Source organism: Glycine max, chromosome 8 (genome assembly GCF_000004515.6).
Source record: "Glycine max cultivar Williams 82 chromosome 8, Glycine_max_v4.0, whole genome shotgun sequence".
Classification (NCBI taxonomy): domain Eukaryota; kingdom Viridiplantae; phylum Streptophyta; class Magnoliopsida; order Fabales; family Fabaceae; genus Glycine; species Glycine max.
In genome coordinates, this window is record NC_038244.2 from 2,596,787 (window position 1) to 2,618,020 (window position 21,234).

The 21,234-nt window shown below is 30.5% G+C and overlaps 3 protein-coding genes across 3 annotated transcripts; 2 read left to right on the top strand and 1 right to left on the bottom strand.

Moving 5' to 3' along the window:
* The first annotated feature begins 3,358 nt into the window (after positions 1–3,358).
* On the top strand, positions 3,359–4,760 carry LOC100499717 (uncharacterized). The gene is given in 3 exon segments (NM_001248096.2): positions 3,359–3,518; positions 3,593–3,730; positions 4,360–4,760. Coding segments are annotated over 3 exon segments (396 nt in total). The 5' UTR covers positions 3,359–3,395; the 3' UTR covers positions 4,495–4,760.
* A 1,713-nt stretch (positions 4,761–6,473) lies between these two features.
* LOC100799275 (glucan endo-1,3-beta-glucosidase) lies at positions 6,474–9,620 on the bottom strand. The gene is made up of 4 exons (XM_006584744.4): positions 9,330–9,620; positions 7,402–8,676; positions 7,031–7,061; positions 6,474–6,907 (listed from the first exon to the last, which is right to left on the bottom strand). The coding sequence occupies exons 1-4, from the start codon at positions 9,382–9,384 to the stop codon at positions 6,772–6,774; spliced, it is 1,497 nt and encodes a 498-aa protein (XP_006584807.1). The 5' UTR covers positions 9,385–9,620; the 3' UTR covers positions 6,474–6,771.
* Positions 9,621–17,404: 7,784 nt separating this feature from the next.
* Positions 17,405–18,350, top strand: LOC100527399 (uncharacterized). The gene is given in 2 exon segments (NM_001248602.2): positions 17,405–17,804; positions 17,937–18,350. Coding segments are annotated over 2 exon segments (561 nt in total). The 5' UTR covers positions 17,405–17,541; the 3' UTR covers positions 18,235–18,350.
* The last annotated feature ends 2,884 nt before the right edge of the window (positions 18,351–21,234 follow it).

The window sequence follows — 21,234 nt, forward strand, 5'->3', positions numbered from 1 at the left end:
AATTATTTTTAAATTAAATTTAAGTAATTATTTATAAATATTTTAATTATTAAATAACTAATATTAAAATTAAAATTAAGTAGTTAATATTATAACATGCATAAACAAAATTTCTTGATCTACATGATCATAATTAACATCAATGTTATCATTGTGTATAATATTCTTCAAGAATCCATTTTCTCTCCGCCCTTCCCTTTCCCTCCCTCAACCTCCACCTCTGCACGGCACACAGCGCCACCAATCTCCTCCTCTGCAGCGTGCGGCACCACCACACTCCACCTCTGCTGTGCTCCACAATGCCCTCCACGAACCTCAATGTTCACAAGATTCCATTTTTATTTGTTCTTGTATTTATTATTTTGTAATTGGATTTATTTACTTTCTTGTTTTTCAACTGTGATATGTTGCTGTTGTTGTTTATTGTTTGATGTGGATTTTGGAGTTCATTCTCTTCTTCCTTTTTCATTTCTATTCCTTTCCTCAGAATCTGTTAGGAAGAGAGACGGTAAAAAATCTGTTAAGACCTCATCCTCTATGATCCCATGTCTCTCTTTAGTAAAAGATACGAGATCAAATCTTGAACTCAAGATCTCATCTTAACATCTTCCAAAAAGATGCTCTTAGACATTCAGACACCGTCATTCATTCATTGTACTGCATGGCAGATCATGTATGTAAGGTGTGGGAATCTCTATTATCATTATTGCTTGAAGATGATAACCAAGTGAACTTGTTCAAACCTTTGGAAATTGCAATGTGGAGGATTGTGGTCTGTTTTGTGCTCGACGTTATGGCATATGAAGAAAAGAAAGCGATGGATGTTCCCGAATCCAAGCTTGTTCGGGTTGGGACTTTCTTAGTTGAGGTGGTCCATGTGGAGAGTTTGCAGCGAACAATGACCCTTTTTCTCCAAAAATTATTTAGTTAAAACTTTTTAAAATGATTTATTTAATTTGTCATGTTATTAGGTTTCGGGTAGTCCCGCAGTTAAACGGGTCAAAACTTTACCCGCCCTATGCTTGCTGTTTGGGTGGGTTGACAATTTATTTAATAAATGTACCTTAGCGTATATAGTACATACATTTTTTGTAACTAAAATGTGTTTGATATTGAATAGCTGTAATTCAGAGGAAATAAATATATCGTTCTTTTATTCCACACACGGGTAGAGTTAAGTGAGTCAGGTGGGCTTAACAGCTCAATCATTAAAGTCAAGAGAGACAATACTTATTGCTTGCAAGATCCTAAAGTGGTCTCCCCTTCCAAAGCCCTCGAACCTCCTACTACTAGTATTAGATAATGGGAATTGATGGAGAGAAGCATTCGAATTGAAATTGAAAAATAAAAAGCAATTTTAATCAGAAATAATAAGATGATAAGTAATAAGCCCCCCAAGTATAAATAGTTTTCTAAATAAACAGAATGTAAACAACAATCTTTCTGTTAAGGGGAATCATTATCATAATTAATCATCAAGGTTCAAAGCAAAACAATACAATTGGAAATTATTTCTGGTTTATGTCATCGGTTGACAAAAACTAGACAATCACATGTTTATCTTCTTTTATATAGAATAATAACATTTATTCTTACAATTTTGTTTCTACAGCATATATATATATATATATATATATATATATATATATATATATATATATATATATCCTTTTGAGCTATAAATCAATACTACACTCTGCAACAAAAAGAAGGATGAATTTCTTATGGACTATATGTTAGTATATATTGAAATAAAATTTGTTAAAAAATTTATTGTAGTTTCAATTATAGATGACATGTTGGAGAGATATTTTATGTTTTAAGAAATTATTAATGTGAGTAATGATTTTACATATAATTATAATTATTTTGTATGAAATTTGACGTGTATATATTGGAAGCAAACATGGAAACATTTTCAAGAATATTAATGATTTTCAGTAAAAATATATATTTATGATCAACCAAATAAATTTTAGTCATTTTTAGAATTATAATTTTCAGAATTTATGAATCCCAAAAATCAATTCCTGAATATGAAAAAAAAAATTCCTCTACTAAACGCTCTTAAAATAAAAATCTTAAGGTATGAATATTTGTATTCGTGTTTATGAATCTTTAGTCACCTTGGAATTTTTTTAATGGAATTATGCCTTAGAATTATAATACAAATATATCATGGAGCGCGTGGATAATCTAACATAAACTTGTTTTAATTTAACCAAAGTTAAATGTAATATTATACATTCAAATATATATATCTGTTGTACATTGACCTCTTATTTAGTTGAAATAAGATTGTTTTCGTTAGAAAAATCGTGTGGTTTAAACCCAAAAATTATTGTACAAACGCGGTAAATGATAGTGATAATTACTGGCAGCAAATAATAGAACGTCGCTATTTGAAAAAGGAAGGAACCGTAAAGAGAAAAGACAAAAAATATTGGAAGTGAAGCGACATTGAACCTTTTAAGGAAAGAAAATGATAACCTTTTCTTTTTTAACTTTGAAACTGTCAAACACATTTGAGTCTCGATTCGATTAATGTGAACTTTATTGCCAATACTTTTAACTTACATGAAAAAATATTTTATTCACTAAAATATTATTTAACTTAAATAAAATTATTAAGAAAAATAGTTTATTTTAATAAGATTAATGTAATCAGCACATCTCAAATAATTTGATTTTTTTAAATAGGTTCCTAAATTTATATAATTGAGCCTTGCTCTTGTATTGTTTTTTATAATCAAATCCTTTGAATTAGTTTAAAAATGATTATTTAATTTTTTTTATAAAAAAATTATAAGATGAAGAACCTAATTATATATTTTTTTTATAATTTAAAGATCAAATTAAAAATTCTCAAATAATTCAGAACTTACTGATTAATTTAATCTTTGAATAATTTTTAATGTTTCTTAAATATTATTTCGCATTTTTTTTTCGTTTCGATTGTTAATTTTTCCATATGTTTCTTCAATTATTATTTCAGAAACTTAACATTTTCTTATTTTTTTACATTCACCGCCTATCATGTTTCTTTTGTTATGCTCTGCCACAACAGTGGCAATTCCATTGCTGGCCAGTGGCCACTACTAAGCTTTTTCTTTAAATTATTGTTTTGAGATTACACGGTTTATTTTTTGGTGAATTTTATATTACTTATTTCCATTTTTGGTAAAATATAAATATTTAAAATTATAAAGAAAAAGTAATTTTTTGCAAGAAATGTTGTTTAAATTAATAATGTCACATTTTTGTATTTAATGAGCGAAAATAGGACAATGAAAAGGAGATTCCTGTACAGTGTACAGGGATTTATAGGCAGAGATAGTTGCGTAATATGAACGCAGCTGAGAAGCAGTTGATTTTCCGATCAGAAAATCTGAATCATGTCGTGGCAAGCGTACGTGGATGATCACCTGCTGTGTGAAATCGAAGGTAACCACCTCACTCACGCCGCTATTATCGGCCACGACGGCAGCGTTTGGGCTCAGAGCGCCAACTTCCCTCAGGTAACGCTTCTAGATTCGCCGATCCCTGAGAGTGTTGATTATATACTGTGCAACTATGTTTGATTTTGGTGTAGTTCAAAGCTGAGGAAATAACTGCTATCATGAATGACTTTAACGAGCCTGGATCACTTGCTCCAACTGGATTGTTTCTCGCTGCCACCAAATACATGGTCATCCAGGGCGAGCCTGGTGCCGTCATTCGAGGCAAGAAGGTAACTACTACTCTCTATCTTATCATTTGTAATACGTAGAATTAGACTCTTGCAACAAGATATGCATTTTCTATTCTTTTTACAATATATAGATTCATAGAATTAGAATCCTGCAATAAACTCTAGACTGACTTGGAACCTTATAATTGTGAATTCTCACCACCATAATGTAGTCAAAATTTCTTTCTTTTTTTCGGGTAACATGAGCATGGATTGAACTTACATACACTAATTTAGTTATGCAACCGTATCTTGCATATTATTTTATAAGCAAAATATCTCTCTTTTCTAAACCTTTGCACATTTTCGGAATCCATCTGATGTAAAATTCATTTTCGGAATCCATCCATGTGTTTGAGAATTGCATTTCAATATCGATCAAATGCCTATGTGCATAGACACCTCTGTGCAGAGTAATTATTATATGCATTCTCTCAACAATTAAATACTGTGTACCGGAATCGTCTGATGCAAAATCATTACCTTCAATTTTAATTTTTAGTAACTTTTTTTTTTCAATTTTTTTTATTCAATAGTGAAAGATGATCATGTTAGTGCAAATATCTTCTCAGTGCATATCTTGGCCATTATAGAAGTAATATCAGTGTTTAATTATCCCCATCATTTAGGGTCCTGGTGGTGTTACTGTGAAGAAGACCGGTGCGGCCTTGATCATTGGCATTTATGACGAACCAATGGCTCCGGGTCAGTGCAACATGGTAGTGGAAAGGCTTGGTGATTATCTCATTGAACAGGGTCTCTAATCCTCTATTTATGTCTTGCTATCGTGCATATTTCATTGGCTTCTGTACGAGTTTTTGCATCGACCTCGACTGTAATGCTTTGATTGCAGTGTAATAATATTGTTGGGTGGGTATCAAAAGTCACGGCATGTGCGTGTTGCCAAGAAAAAGTGTTTTGGTGCTTGAGAAATTATGACTATAACTCTCTATCGTTGTACTTTTTTTTGCGGGGTCCCTGTATACATTAGTGATTTAAAATTTTAATGTTATGGTATTATGTTTCTCACATTTATCAGAATTCTTCAGATTCTTATCTATCTGGCAGATGATATCCTTCATATTTATATCTCCGTACTCCTAACTCCTTTTACTTTTTCTCTGAATGCAAATAATTTTATTTTAGTTAACGAAGTTATTAACTACATTGTTCTACGTAGAGATCATGTATGTAAGGTTATCAGTAATATTTTCCTGTATCATGTCCGAATCGCTGTTATCATTAAAACTTATCCAAGGGAACTTGTTCCATACCTCTAGTAAGTGCAATACTGAGAATTGTGATCTGTTTTGTGCTAGAGGTTTTGGTATAGGTAAGAAGAAAGTGTAGTGGATTCTTACGTGGTTTGTTCCTAAATACGAGTTTGTGCATTGGCAATTCTTATTGAAGTTGTTGAGGAATTTGGCTTGGATATGACCTTGTTTTTTAAGCGAAAAAAAGAAAGCATAGTAACCATTTTAAATACTTGGTAGTGTTCCATTTTAAAATCTAGTTTTGTTGTTAAGACTATTGACACAAACGATGCAATGTCTTGTTTAAATGTGTTTTGTGAGTTGAATTTTGGAGGGAAAGGAAAGGTAGATTGATTTTTTTAATAAATATTTATTAAAATTAATATTTTTTTAAAATTAAAGAACTAAATTAATAAATATCAAAAACTTAATTTTCTTATATTTTATTGTTTGTTTTCCTAAATATACATTTTTATTTGAATTTTTAAAAAAATAAAAATAAAAATAAAAATTGTCTTCCCATTAAAGTTAAACATGTAGACTGGCTTGACCCAGTTTACTTAAGCCCGCTACAGGTTTACATTTAAATGAACTTGTATTCAACGAGTGTGTATAAACCTGCCGACCATGGCAAAATAAATCGCTTCATATAACTACTAAAATTAAGAAAATCAAAATACTTGATTTGTGGGTTAGCTTGTATTGGCCAGCCTAATTTAATTTTTTAAAACCAGTTAAATATTTTTTGAAATGTTTTTATTCATTCATATTTACGTGATTAAGATTGTAGACCAAATCCGTGGAACCTTTAAACAGACTTTTTTATTTTTCTAAAATATGAAAGTTTAGGTGAGTTTAATTGTGGGAGCTTCCTTGAAGACTCAAAGAAAAATCCAAAGGTACTTATAAATTATCTACTAACGTGTCTTCAAATTGACAACAAAAATTGAATCTACATTCTTCTGAAATATAAATTTGTTTCTTGAACTTTTGTTTGTCCCTTTAAATAGACTTGAACTTTACCCTTACCAACCTTATTCCCTAGTGGGCTGCAACTTTGTTTGTCCAACTCTATTTTCTGAACTTGACACTTAAGCGCATGCATTTTTTTTTTTTTACAAATGTGTTTGGTATTATCTTGAATAGATGCAATTTAGATGATACGACTATCTTTCTACACGTAGGTTAAGGTAGAATAGGGTGAGCCATCCTATTGACAATCCAACCACTGAGATCAGGAAACACTATTAGAAAATGACTAAGTAGTTATAAGTATAAATATATGCTTTTAAAATCATACTAGTCAATTAAATTAACGAATGTGGTGATTCATAAGTTTTGGTTACAAAAAAATTAGGAGGAGGGGATACCGATTCACAAGAATTTTTTAATCTACTTGCTTGGTGATATTAGGAATTATCCAAGACTCGAGATAATCTCAAGAACAAAGTAGTTTTTATATTTCAAAGTTACAATACGAGACAATAAGGTGCAGCAACACATGCATAGTTAAATAAATTATCGATGACAAGTCCAATTATCTTTGCATGCTGTTTTCTTTTATCACTTGACACACAAAACTAGTACCACAGAGTTTTGGCCTATCATTGCTCTAATGCAGTGGAAAAAACAATTCTTATATAACAGCAACGGAGTTTACACTTTTCTGATGCATAGCATAGAGCATATGAAAGCTCTCCACTAAATCATTACCTTCCCCATGCATTTCAAACGCAGCATACTTGTCAACAAAGCAAAATCATGCTGCAATTTCAACAATCAATCTTGTCAGTATCGTTGAATATGCATTAGAGCAAAGAGACAAGTTACAAGAAGAAAAGTAAAAATTGACGAAGAATTTCCATTCAGTGAAGAGGATGAAGTGGACATTGCTGTTGTATTGCTTGTCACAGTTTTATTACTTCTGCAAAAGCAAAATGGAAGAAAAACCCAAATGTCATATCAGGTCCTAAATTGAATTTGTATAATTTAACGTCATCCAAATAAAAAGGAACAAATTAAATATCATGTCGTATATTGAACTTACCCAGCTCTCATGTAGATGCACTTGTCATAGCCTGCAGAATTGACAAATTAGTTTATCAGACTATGGTAACACTTTGTTAAGAACAGACAAGAAAAAGAAATAGACAATTAAATAAAACGACCTTCAGAAACATTGATAATGCAACCAACAACAATGATGACAGCCTGTTTGACAGATATCAAACAACACTCCCATATAAAACACGCCCCTCTACAAATTAATACTTTCTTCAACTAAAATGAATAGCATTTTGACTAGCTTTCTTCAAATCATATGTAGCATGTGTATGCAATAGTTTCTGGGAAATACAGCACATGACAAAAACAATCAAAATAAAATGCAGTATTGGGGATGAGTTGTGATGAACATACTTGGATCCTTATCAACTTTTACACCTGTTCCTCCAAAACTGCACGCAACATCAGAAGCCCCATTTTGCTGGTAATAGCTATTAAACGCAAAAGATGCATGTGAAGCTAGGTTATCTGGCTCAAAACAAGGCTGGCTAGGCTGGATAGCTGTACAGTCCACGTTGCCAGGACCACAGGCCCAATCTATGGCATTCTGCAAGTCAATTTGTGAGGCCTTACTCGAAGCAATGCACCATGTGGTTCCATTTGACTTGGTTATATTTGCCTCAGTGGTCATATCAACTGCACCCCGTCCAGTGAAATCTAGGCTATAAACACTTGTCTGGTCGGGATAAAATAATCCCCAGTTTCTCTCAGATTCCAAACCAGGCTTCCTATTTTCATTGAACAACGAGAAAATATAAACATCTAGCTCCTCTCCAGGCTTTGCAGGAGTACCAGTGTTGTTGATAACATGCCTTATCAGATTAGTATTATATGTTTGTGCATTATCAGGAGTTGCAGCAGTCTCCTTAGGAGACCCTTTGGAAGGCCAACCTGTCTCAGTGACCATGACCTTAATTGTTCTGAAGTTCAAGGCCATCAGTGCAAAGTAAATAGCATCAATCTGGGCATCAAACATGTTTGTGTACAGCAAGCCTGTGTTTGGATCAATTACTTCAGAGGATGCATCAAACAGGGCATAGTCTAAAGACACTTTACTCCGGGAATCACGGTAGGCATAATAAGGATATATATCAATCATAAAAGGTGACTGATTTTCAGCAAGAAATTCTAGCATTGGCTTCAGGAAATGTGCATGGCTGCTATTGAAAGCCCCAGCAGAAGGCGGGAAGGATCGCGACAAAACCCCAAGGGAATGGGTGCTGGAAACTTTAATCTTTTTGTGCAGCCCAAGTTTCTTGAGTGCTGTAAGCACATTGGTCATGGCAGGCACTACAAATGAAGATGCATTGTTAGGACTCTCAGTGACTTCGGCGCCGACAGTGATGTATGCGATCTTTGTAGCCGGATAGTAAGGAAGCACGCTGTTTTTCAGCCAAGAGTCTGCATTAGATTGGAACTGAGAGAATGAAAGCAAGTCCGAATTTGGAACCCCAATCATAAGCTCAATTCCAGTGTTTGCAAAGGCCTTCAGAACCTGTATATTAGAATCATAAATCCTGACATATTTGATTTTATGAAGTTGAACCAACTGTGCCACCTTGTCAGGTGTAGGGAGGTCATCAGCACTTCTTCCATAGCAGACCCCAACAAAACTCCCAGAGCAACAATCTGCAAGTCCAAACACTCGGTCATTACTCATTACATTGTTTCAAGGACAAAACTTAGATGCAGTTCCATGTGTATTTTGGCATTGTTCTCCGATCAGAACTGGAGTTTCAACCCCCATAATGTATATAATAAGGGTTTGCATTAAAGATCAATGGTATGGAGAGGTGAAACTTGAACTCTAATAGGAGAGCATCACAAAAAAGACATAAGGAACTGTATCTAAGTTTTGTCTTTTTATAATCGAGACAACACAATGTGGGGTAAGATGTCACATAAAGCAAACTATGAGGTAACAAGTGATCTTTACACATGAGCTGTATCACGGATTGAAAAGAAGCGCAAGCTCGGTTGAAAGGTAGTAGGGTTTTGAAGAAGAAGTCAATTAAAACAGATTTCTATAATAACAAGCATTTTCCATCATCCCTCAAGTACAATCAATGGTTGTTGGTTTGTAAAGAAAGTAGGTAGTTCCACCAACTGCATGCATAATCATAAACCTAGTTTCTAATAGTACCGGTTAAATATCAGAAATAGAGTGAGTTATCAATTAGTATATTTGATTTAAAGGAAAAACATAGAAGAACCGACATTGTTTGAAGCAGAGTAGGAATGAAAAAAGAGATGCATAAGGTTAGGATTAGGAAGGTACGAACCGAGAAGCAAAAGGAAAAGTGATGCCGCAAAGATGAGAGAGAAGCCAGTGGGCATTGCTGTGTTGTGAGTGAAGTGAAGCTACTACTACAACTTTAGTTCTTGTGTTGAGGAGTTGTGAAGTGAAACTTGGCTTGGGAAAGGTTGGTGTTTCACCGAACCCAACCCATTAACCTAACGTTCCAATGTTCAGAAAGTGACGGCTATTGTCTCTCTTCTCTGCTTCTCTCTGTCTACTGCCTAGAGATTGGAGCTCGAGAGTGGCGAGGAGGACATTATATGTTTTGTCCACTAATGCACATTTTTCTTTTCTTTTTATTCATAAATAAATAAATGAGAGGAACAACTTCATTAATTATAGTTGTTATTACTAGTATTATTTATATAATAATAATATTATGTTTTTATAATATCACATTAAATTTTTGTTTTTTTATCTTCCACATAATTATACTAACATAATTTTATTGTAAAAAATATTCTCAGTTAATTATAATTTTTTTTAAACCATAATAAAAGTACATTACAAATTATTAAGGAAGAATATATTGATAATATTTTTTATTTTGGAATCTAACATATGTTGGGCATTCTCATTTTTCTTTAGCTTATTTTTGAATATAATTATTCAAGGTAAATGTTTTCACACTTTTTTTTTTGGAAAGGTATTTATATATTTCGAGCAAATGGATAACAATATAGATAAATAAAAAAGCTAAGTTTAAAAAATTAAATTGATAATTTTTAGTACATTCCAAAACCAAACGAACTTTCATTATTATCCTTATTATTATTAATTTTAATAATAATAATAATAATAATGTTTTAATCATTTCAAATACTTTATATATTGAATAATTTTAGAAATATTAATTTTTAATATTCAAATTTCTTTTAATGACATTTAATATGATAAATTCCGTAGTGATATATTATCTTATTTATAAAATCTGTAAAATATTTACTCTATAACTAAATTGTTTTCCTCCTTGTTTCAAATGATTATATTTAAAATTTGTAAAACGTTAAAATTACAAAAAATTATTTAAAATCTGTATGATTTTTATGATGTCTATTCTTATTTTATGTAATCGTAATATTTAAAAATAGTTAATATTTGTTCATTATTTCATTATCTCTTTAGAATGATTTTCTGGGTAAATTTTAGAACGAATTAAGTAATTGCTTGATTTCACGAGAATTAATTTTAAATTTAAAATTGATTTTAAATCAATTTTTACATTTTAAAGATTTCAAAATTAATTATTTATAATTAATTATGAATTAAATAATTTTATATTATATAAAAAAAATTATATTAAATTTTATTCACAATTTAATTTCATAATAAAAGCATAAAAACTTAAATTACATCACTTTTAATTAAAATTAATTTTACCAAACTCATCCAAAATGGAATAAAATACGTAAAGGAACAGCTATTCTGAATTATATGTTGCGTTTGCATTTTGCTGGCGACAGAGAAATTAATAATGTGACTGCAACACAATACAAGGCTGCTTGGGGTGTCAGCGAAAAAGCGCCGGTCCTCAGTTTTATTATTCAATTCAGTTTATACATCTTTCTCGATTCCGCAGTTTCGCATGTTTGTTCCTTCTCTCTGCTTTTCTTTATGATTTTTTTTTAATTCTTTTTATGCAGTCTTATATTATTTTACTTTTATACTTTGATGTTTGGAAATATACATTTATCAAAGAATATAGTATTTAATACGATTAAAATGGTTATGAACTGATACTGGTTTTACGTATTGATTCGGATTTCACCCCTACACACGAAATTTCACTCTCCTCTGTCTCACAAGTGAATTGGTTTCGAGAGAATTTCTCCAGTTTTTGGGCTTTCACTTTAACCCAATCATTATTCATTATATATAATAATTTTATCAACTTTTAAAATAATTTATAATTAAATAATCATATAAAATTATTTTATATATAAATATTAAACTCATTTAATATATATATATATATATATATATATTTATGAGAGAGACAAACATTAATCAGCATTTTAAGAGAAAAAAAATATAAAATAATTTTATATTATCATCAAATTACAAATAATCATATATGATAAATATATTATTTTTTATAATAATTTTTTTAAAAATCATACTAATAAAAATTTATGAGTGAATGATAATATAAAATTATTTTATATTGTGATCATAATTATTAAACTAGTTAAAAAATATCGTAAAAAAGTTAAAAGAATGAAAAGAAATCATCAACATACATTTATCTTAAAAAAAGTTAAAATCATTTTTAGTTAGCTTAAGAGGTAAATCATGTTATTATTTTAGAGAAATAATTTTTTTATTAAATAATTTATAATTAGTTTTTAAGATGGGTCAAATTTTACATTTTAAAATATAATTTTTTTATTTATTTTTTATTTATCAAATGCTCCGTTAAACTCACAGACTATGTGGGCTCGAAAAAATAAACCCGTTAAAAATACGGATTTCATGGAACAGACTTACTCGCGTATTCAGTTCTACACACAATATATAAGAATGTGTTATCCATCAACTACGGCTGATCTAAACAAAAATTACCCATCAACTACTATCTAACATCCCAATTCAAGGGTATTTAGATTACTAGTGATTAGGAATCGCAATTTTTATTTTAAGCTATGATTACTAGTGATGATTCAGTCAAAAATCAAAATCTTGATTTCTTAAATACATTTTTATTCTCTTACTTTCTTCCAATCTATACTACTTTACAATTTAATTTTGAATATATATTATTTGAGACTTTCTTTATTTTTTTATTTTTTTAATTTAAAATATTATAAAATATAAATATTATATTATATATTTTTTTAATTGGTTTTAAAAATTATTTTATCTAATCTTTTTATCTTTTTTTATCTGTATATTTTTTCTTTAAAAAACAAAATTATAAAATTTAATTTAATAAATAAGTAATTTTAAAACCAATTAAAAAAATTATATAATATAATATTTATATTTTAAATTAAAAAAAAAAAAAGAAAGTCTCAAATAATATACACTACAAATTAAATTATAAAATAGTGTAGATTAAAAAAAAAGAAAAAATGTATTTACGAAAAAAAAAACCTCAAAATCTTTCTCCTAGGCCCGCGGCACTGTTGTTGTTAGACTAAGCATAATGATCGTTCGATTGAGTATGAGTCAAATTTACAAAATACAATTTTCTAATCTATATGCTGTGATGTCAGAGAAAATAAACAATCCCTGATTAACATGATACCATTTTGTTTGAGATATCTTAGGATTTTAGAATGTCGTTATTTTTCTCTAATTGACAACATTTATTTTCTTAAAAAAAACATTTCTTTTCTTTCTCCATGTTTATGTTTTTAGGCAAAGAACAATTTTACAGGAAACGGCCATGGCTATTCTCGTAGTCGTTGGTGATCTGTTCAGAATAGTTCATTTGGTATTGTTTACTTTGGTGGATGATATACAGCACAGTGAAAAACTCAATTATGCCTTTAGCCTTTTTCGAACAAAGGACAAAAGTCCTATTTATTTATGGACCAATCAGCATCATTTTTGTTCTTTTCGTTAGTTACTTTTCTGCTTTAAGGTAGTGTTTGATTAATTTATACATTTGGAATACTTGCGATAAAAAATAATATAAGTTTCATACATTTATATTTTATTTTAATTTAATTTAAGTATTTCACTTTTTTCATCTTAATTCATTTTCACATATTTTTAATTCTTTTAAATTAAACTCACCTTAAATGTCTACAACTCCAAATATTTAAAGAGAAAACTTTTACAAAGTTATTTTCCTAATAAAAATAAATTATGTGTTTGATTTAACTTATTATAAAAGAATAATTATAATTATTTTAATAATTTATTACGAGAAATAAAAAACAATTATTTTATTTTTATTAATAAAAACACATTCTAATTTAAATATGAACCATTGGTCATATCATGATCGGGAGAAGAAGATAATAGAAGGTTTTCATTATTGAAGTGAAAGCCTAAGTCCCACACCAAGTGGTCCTGTATGCATATTTACACACGAGCAACTGAAGATAATAGCTACAACAGAAAACAATTCTTAACAAACTGATTACAATTACTTTTTTTTTTTTTTTTAAAAAAAAAAGAAGGTGATTGAAGCACAAGGTGTGCAAGCAATCACAAAGTCATTACAAAGCAAACAATTCTTTGCTGGCCTAATAATAAAACCGTAAAGACATGCCCAACAAATTACCCATCCCAAACAAATTGCTATACCCTTATATATCATCCATTACAATGTGTAAACCATTCACCGAAAAGCTACAAAGCAACAATATGCAGCGGAAATGCATCCAAGACACAGCAGCAACACACTGCAACAAAAAATGCCTTTTCCATCTGAACCATATATAAAATTCCTTTATTATCTCATGTTATCTACAGAAAGAACACGCCCACCACCTGCTTATGTAAATTTCCCAAAGAATCTCAGAACCAATTGACTAATTGCAACTAATTGACTAACCCAACCATAATCTAACTAACTTATAATATTCCCCTCGAAATGTTTAGATTCCTAACTTGGAAATTAAGAACTGAAATTGGTTTTAAGGCAAATTTTTAGTGAGTGGGCCTGTAAGTTGTTGTTTTGATATTACATGGATTAAATTGAGGAAGCTAGATCGACCATATTCACGAACGAAAAGACAATCTCTATATGCATATTTGGATCGTTCATTAGAAGTGAGATTGCTAGAGTGAATCTTGTGTCATGGATAAGTTGCAATGTATACACCCACCTTTTTTTCCAGAGGAGTAGAATAGTAAAAACTAGAAGAACAACCGATAAAGTGATAAAATTAATATCATATTATTCTTTTATCTCTCATAATTTTATACATTCATTTAAAAAATAACCCATTTTTTCATGCGAACAATTATTCCCATAGCCCTTAACATGCATTTGCTTGTGTTTGTGTGAGAGAATAAAAAGAGCTGAGAAATACAATAGAAATAACTAGTGACCTATACTTTTTTTTATTTCTCATTTATTTATTTCCTTACTATCCCAGCTATTTCTCCTTCATGAAACAAATGAATAAATGAGTGAAATAAGAAAGTAATATTGTATCGATCTACCGTTAATTTTTTTTGATTCAGTGATCAATCTTAAATAAGTAATTAAATGCATTCATACTCTTTTACTTTATACATTTAATTTGTTTATTTTAAAGGAGTCTAAATCCAATCCACTCGGTTTGATTTGATAAGATAATCGATATCTCATGTTACTTGAACTATTATATGAACAGTTTTTGGGTCGAACCGGCTATCAGTTGGAATTTAATCACTATATATGGTACTGGTTGGCAACAGGTTTTGAATAAAAAAAGTACGTGAATCTTATCCATCAGCCCATAGTTTCCAGGAGAAGGGGAATAAAGCTTAGTGGTGTATTTTCTGACCAACGAATAATGAATGATGAAGAAAACTTTAAGATCGATAGCGAAATTCGTGAGTGTATATGTACGTTGTAAGGATTTTGATGTCTGGTTTGCGTGGGAGGTTGTAACCTGGACTAGGATTGGCAAAATAGACCATTTTTCATAGATCGGTCCGTAATCAAGCTCTGAACTAAAAAAAAATTAGTCCTAATCTTTTTGGGTTTGACCCATTTAATTCGACGCTGACCCGATTAATAATATATAATAAAATATAATAATTTATTAGCATAATTTTAAATTATAATATTTTTTAAAAATAAAACATATTCATTAAACATAAAATAAGTATTTATAAAAAGTGATAATCTTAAAATAATATTAATAATTTGACTATTTATTAAATATAATTTAAATAACTTTGTCACTGTTATTAAGAAATTTTTAAATTGATTGGATTAAAATGAGAAAAGGGTCATAATCTAATCAGTGGTGGGGCAGATGAAGGATTCTGAAGAAACATCATACTATTTTCCCTTGAATTAAACAAGATATTGTGAGGCCTACCTGCCCTTGTCAGCGCCAATACAATAACATCATGTGGTCGTCGTTTCATTGCCATTCAAATATCACCACATCATACATGTACCCAAGTCAACCTTCTTATCCTCACAAACTCACATATCTTTATTGGACGTACCAATCCAGCTCATTCTAAATAGGAAAGGTTTTTCTTAACAAACATTTTGTAATAATCAAATGTCTAACAGAAGTATGTAATTAAAATCAATTGTCAGATTTATCTATATTTATTCAGCAATAATTAATGTATTAGTTATGAAGGTTATTACATTATCACAATACTGCCTGAGGGATGGGGAAAACGTTCAACCAATTCGAATATGCCAATACAGCCCTTGAGTTTTAAGGGTCGTAAAACACGTGGATTGAATAGTTAGTTAGCTAAGAAAATTGAGTAAAGGGAATTTTAGAGGTCAGGTAAGCAGCAGCATATGACTGAGCTACCAAAAAAGAGAAACAGAATTCGAGGTCAAAGTATTGTTTGAAACTAAAAAAGTGGAAGAAGTGAGGTTTATCGTGAACAGTTCACACGTCCGAGGTCAAAGTATTTCTATTTGTATATAGTTTTAAAAAAGAAACAAGATGTGATGTTGGTTGATACATGATAATATAGAAATGGAGAGGAAGGTTTTAAGCCAAAACAATATTGTTAGCTGGGATTCGGGAGTACTTTTTACCAGGTAGCAGTGGCACACACGGTGCATGACCAATTAATTAATACTAAGCTGTTATAAATATTTGGAAGTTGAAATTTACAATTAATTTTATTTATTTATATTTTTAATCACCCAATTATTTCTTTTTCTTATTTATACTTTCTCTCAACTCATATATATATATAAAAATAATTAATTTCACACTAATTAAAAAATTAAATTAGTTGACATACTAATCTCAAATAAAAAATATTTTTATTATAATTTGTTATCATGAATATAAAATAATCATTGAAAATAGAATTATAATTAGACAAAATTACATTTTTGGTCCCCCAATTTATCTTCAGTTTTGGGTTTGGTCCCCCAATAATTTAATTTATCAATTTGGTCCTCCTATCTTATAAAATCGTGCAATGTTGGTTCCCCATGTCACAATTGGATGTTGACCGTGATGTTAACGGTCACGTGTCATGTTTTTGTTGGATGATGACTGTCACGTGTCATGTTGTGATTGATCAATGAAAATAACAATGCATTTCATCTTTCATGGAGTTCACATTCAATCAGAATATGACATGTGACAATCATTATTCAATAAGAATGTGACACGTGACGGTCAATATCATTTGTTAACGGTCAACGTCTAATTATGGTATGAAAGATCAACATTGCATGATTTTACAAGACAGGAGGACCAAATTCGTGAATTAAATTACTGAAGATCAAATTTGAAACTAAAGATAAACTTGGGAACCAAATTTGTAATTTTGTCTTATAATTAATTAAATGAATGATGTTTTAAAAATAATGTTATCAAATAAGAATAAAATTAATTATATTTATTTATATTTAAGTTGAAGATACACTGCAACATTTTTACTTGTATGATATTTAAAATGTGGGTGCACCGTGCACCATTATGTTCCCATTCCTAACCAAAGTTGAGAACCAAAATCAGCAAAAAGGGCAACGTGACCATTACAAGCATATGATCTGAGGCCATATAGCAGTAGAATAAAATTTACTAATAATGTTATATAAAATGAAAATATATGGATGGTGTGATAAACTATGCATTAAAAGGTAGGAATATACCCATCTGCCATGGCTTTAAGAAGCAAAGTTGGCGAGATGGGGGGACCACAGTTTCACACGCCAAAAATGAAAAGAAGTTAACAGGGTGACTCAAGATATGGATGTCTTCAAATTTAGTCCTTATCCCCTACAAGTGAGAGAAGGGTATTAAGTTTGCACGATATAACGTGATCTGACAATGACAATATTTAGGATAGAGTGTTATAATCGATAAACTTAAAAAAACAATAATGCTATCCACTTATTCATGATTATTGATAATCAATCCTATAAATATGACCACCCATGTATTTTATGTTAAATGTAACCGCTCCAATCAAATCTGTGAGATTATATATAGATAAGCTCCTCAATGAATTGAAGGGCTATTCCGTTTCATAAAGTAGACGAGAGATCTTCTTCATCTTTCTTCTATTCTTTGTTTCTTCTTGTACAAATGAACGTGAAGGGTATCATGGATGGTAATATTGAAGCTGGGAACACCAATTGTGTTGCTAAGGAGGATGTGAATGATGATGCGATCAGCGATTCGATATCCATTGGATCAATCTCAGAAGATTCAATGAACTCTGTGTGGCCATCTTCTTCATCAGAATTGGCTGAGGATGCATCATCTTATTTGTCAACTTCATCTTCATCATCGCATTCAAACGGTCCTTTATTTGAACTATCAGAGCTAATGAATCAACTCCCTATAAAGTAAGCAATTTCCTGCATGATGTGCAGGCCTTGTTAGTTTTAACTTGTATTCAATTTCCTAGCTTCTTTGGAAATTAATGTTATGAATTGGTGAGTTGAATTAATAGTTTATATATATTATCACATGTGCAGGAGAGGCTTGTCTATGTTTTATCAAGGCAAGGCTCAGTCTTTCAGTTCTCTAGCTAGCGTGGAGAGCATAGAGGATCTTCCTAAGAAGAAAGAGAGATTTTATAGGAAGAAAATGAAATCATGCAAAAGCTTCGCGGGAGGCTTGGATAGCAGCTGCCACAGAATAATATCGTTCACTCCAAAGGCTACAATATCAAAGAAAGCTTCGAGAGCAACTTTTGTATCTGCAGTGCTAACTAAAAGAGGGAGTTTCCTTGGAGGCTCCAGAACTTCCTTTTCTATACAGAAGAACTTTTGAAATCCTCCAACCTTGTTAATTAGAGCTTGGTTATTATTTCATGCACAGAATAGGGAAAATTTTTAGTCCCTCACCTTCAGCTTAATTTTCTGACATGAAGTCGTATTGTTAGTTGGTAATTAATTAATATACATATGGTTCATTAGTATATATTATTACTAGCTAATTGATTTGTTTTTCATGATGATAGGATCCAGCAGGCCTGTGTTTCATTATTATTACTAGCATGATATGATTGCTAATTAGCACATGTATGCAAGGAGTTTTTTAGTTAGTTGTTCGTGATAATTGAAAAACAGGCTAGCTGTAGAATACATATGAAGTGCGAAATTAGTTCACATGAGAGACTGAGACCATGATAAAATCAGCCAACGATATATAAGAGGGTTAATTTGAGCTTTACACATGATAATCAAAACATTCTAGGTTTATGATCATTAGTTGTACACTTGTACTGATCATTGATCACTTCAAAATGAAAAACTGAAGCAAGAACGTACGTATAACATTAATCAGTATGGGAAATTATCATAAATATACATATCCAGTTAAGCTGACAGCTAAATAATCAGCAGCACTACAGATGTGATACTAGAAATTATCTTCTGTTTTTTACGGTTCGTCATGATGATATATAATTTCTTTCTTTAGTCTTGGCATGCTTGTTTTGTTTTAATTAGCATTGGGATGGGACTTGGGAGACCTTTGTATTTCTTCGTTCTCTAGAGCCTTGAGAGCTTCATTTTCTGTTCATTAATAACAAAAATCGCTGCCAATCACTTTGGCGTTCCATCAGTTGGTCCAAACAAAAAAAGAAGAGATAAGTGCGCAACAAAAATGAGAAATTAAAATAATTAAGAAACTTGCAAGCGATAAGATAGCAATGCTCTGGTGTATAAAATAAATTGCATATCATTCAATTTTTAATATTATGCCTCATCATTTTTAATCTATATGTTTACAATTATTTTTTTTAACTATAAAATAAAAAATTTAATCATCATACACATCCAACCATAAATCATATTTGTATGATTTTTAAGTAATTAACGAAAAATTTAATAAATTTATTATATATATATATATAATTTATAATTTGATGACTATATACAATTATTTTATATCCTCCAATTAGGTCAATCATACTCAAAGTCATTAATTAATTATAAGTGATAAACTCTTAATATTTAGCATGACAATAACATTAAGAAAATCTAGTTTAGTTGGTTAAATAAATATGTTAATTATTATAAATTCCTAACACTGTCTTTAATCTTTAGGGATAAAAAAATATATAACAGTTTTATGATTTAAACCTGAAATCATTTATTAAATTAAAATAACCCCATGGATCCTTGTACGCATAGGTGTTATATGGTTTTTTTTCTTCCTATTATTACAAGTTAGACAGTTGGGCACCTAATTATAACTATTCTTGAGATGTATAACAAAGCAATTATTGACAAAGTGAAGCAGAAGAACCTTGATGAATCTGAAGTGGGTGTATCTCATTCGTGAATGCAAGGTGCTATTGGCCAGAAATCATACCTACAAGTTAGGTTTCTTGAGGAGACAAGACAATAGGGTTGTTGATGCTTTAGTACTTAAGGTAATCTCATCTTTTACTTATATCCAATATTTTGATCATGTTTCTACGTGCAAGTATTGCTAATTTGATTATCAACGAAATATCATAATTATCTTTTTGTGAAAAAAAAAGTACAGCACATCACAAAAATGTTGGTTCCATATATAGTAAAATCAAACAAGGAACAAATTTTTGTGCGGGATTACTTTTTATAGTTCTAGTTAAAATGTAATATGTTATGAAAATGAATACAATAGTCGACCTTAGACAATTATATCTTAGAACCCAGCATCTAAGGCACGTATTTATAAAGCGGGATTACCTTTTATAATCCCAGATTTTATTGTTTGATTCGAGTCAAACATTTATACTTATCTCATGTGCTGGCTTCGATTATCTAAATGAACGTGTGGACTATTTTATGTTGCGGTTATATTTGGCTAATAGATCTGGATTCCACTTAAAAAACAAAAGTAGTTTTCTCCCGTACGTCGTATTCATATGGCAATCAATTTGTAAGGTTGCTTCACGTCTTAAAGACATCAGGGTAACCAGAAAGAATAATTGGAAAGAAGAAACAAACACAATAGTAACTGACAGTTCACAAGTTGCATTAGAATTTAGAATAACCCAAATTGACATTGCTACTAGTATTTAATTTATTTTTAATTAGTTAAGAATTGTTTTCCTATAAGAATCCTCTTGTATTTCTTTCAAAAACAATCATGTTTCAGATATGATAAACATTAAACGTGGACAATTCCTTTAACTGAAAATCAAGCTTTAGTTTATTACGTTGTGAAAATTAATTAAGTGTTTAGTCATGAAATTAGTTTGATAAATGTTAACCTAGAGTTTCTGAAATTAAGTTAAAGATTAATTTTAAGTACAAATATAATATTACTATAAAATAAAACTAACAATATGGGAACGATCGCGCTTCCTAGAAGCAGCAGCAGCATAATCAGCCAATTTCTTACGCCTTCCTACCCTCTGACGAAGTTATAAAAAATTGATAGTAAACTAAAGCGAGACCTAGTCAAAACATCTAACAACGTCTTCCAGTCGTTGATGCGTCTCCAACGACTCAAAAGCATCGATAGGTTCATCTTCAGGAACCACGACGCCAGTGCCATTACGAAACAAAGACAAAGACAAAACAGGGGAAAGGTTGGTTCAAAATTTTGAAGGCACCTGAACTGAACCTATATATTTTTGGCAAATGCAAACCAACTAATGCCACATTAATTCACGAATAACAAAATACAAGACCCTATGGTATTTTTTAGCTTGGAACTTGAAATAGTAATTGAATTTGAAGTTTCAATGTAGAGTAAATTGTGATGTTATTCTTTTTGGGAAGCTAACATTCATTTTTGGATCAAGAGGTCGAGATTCATTAAACACGGGTG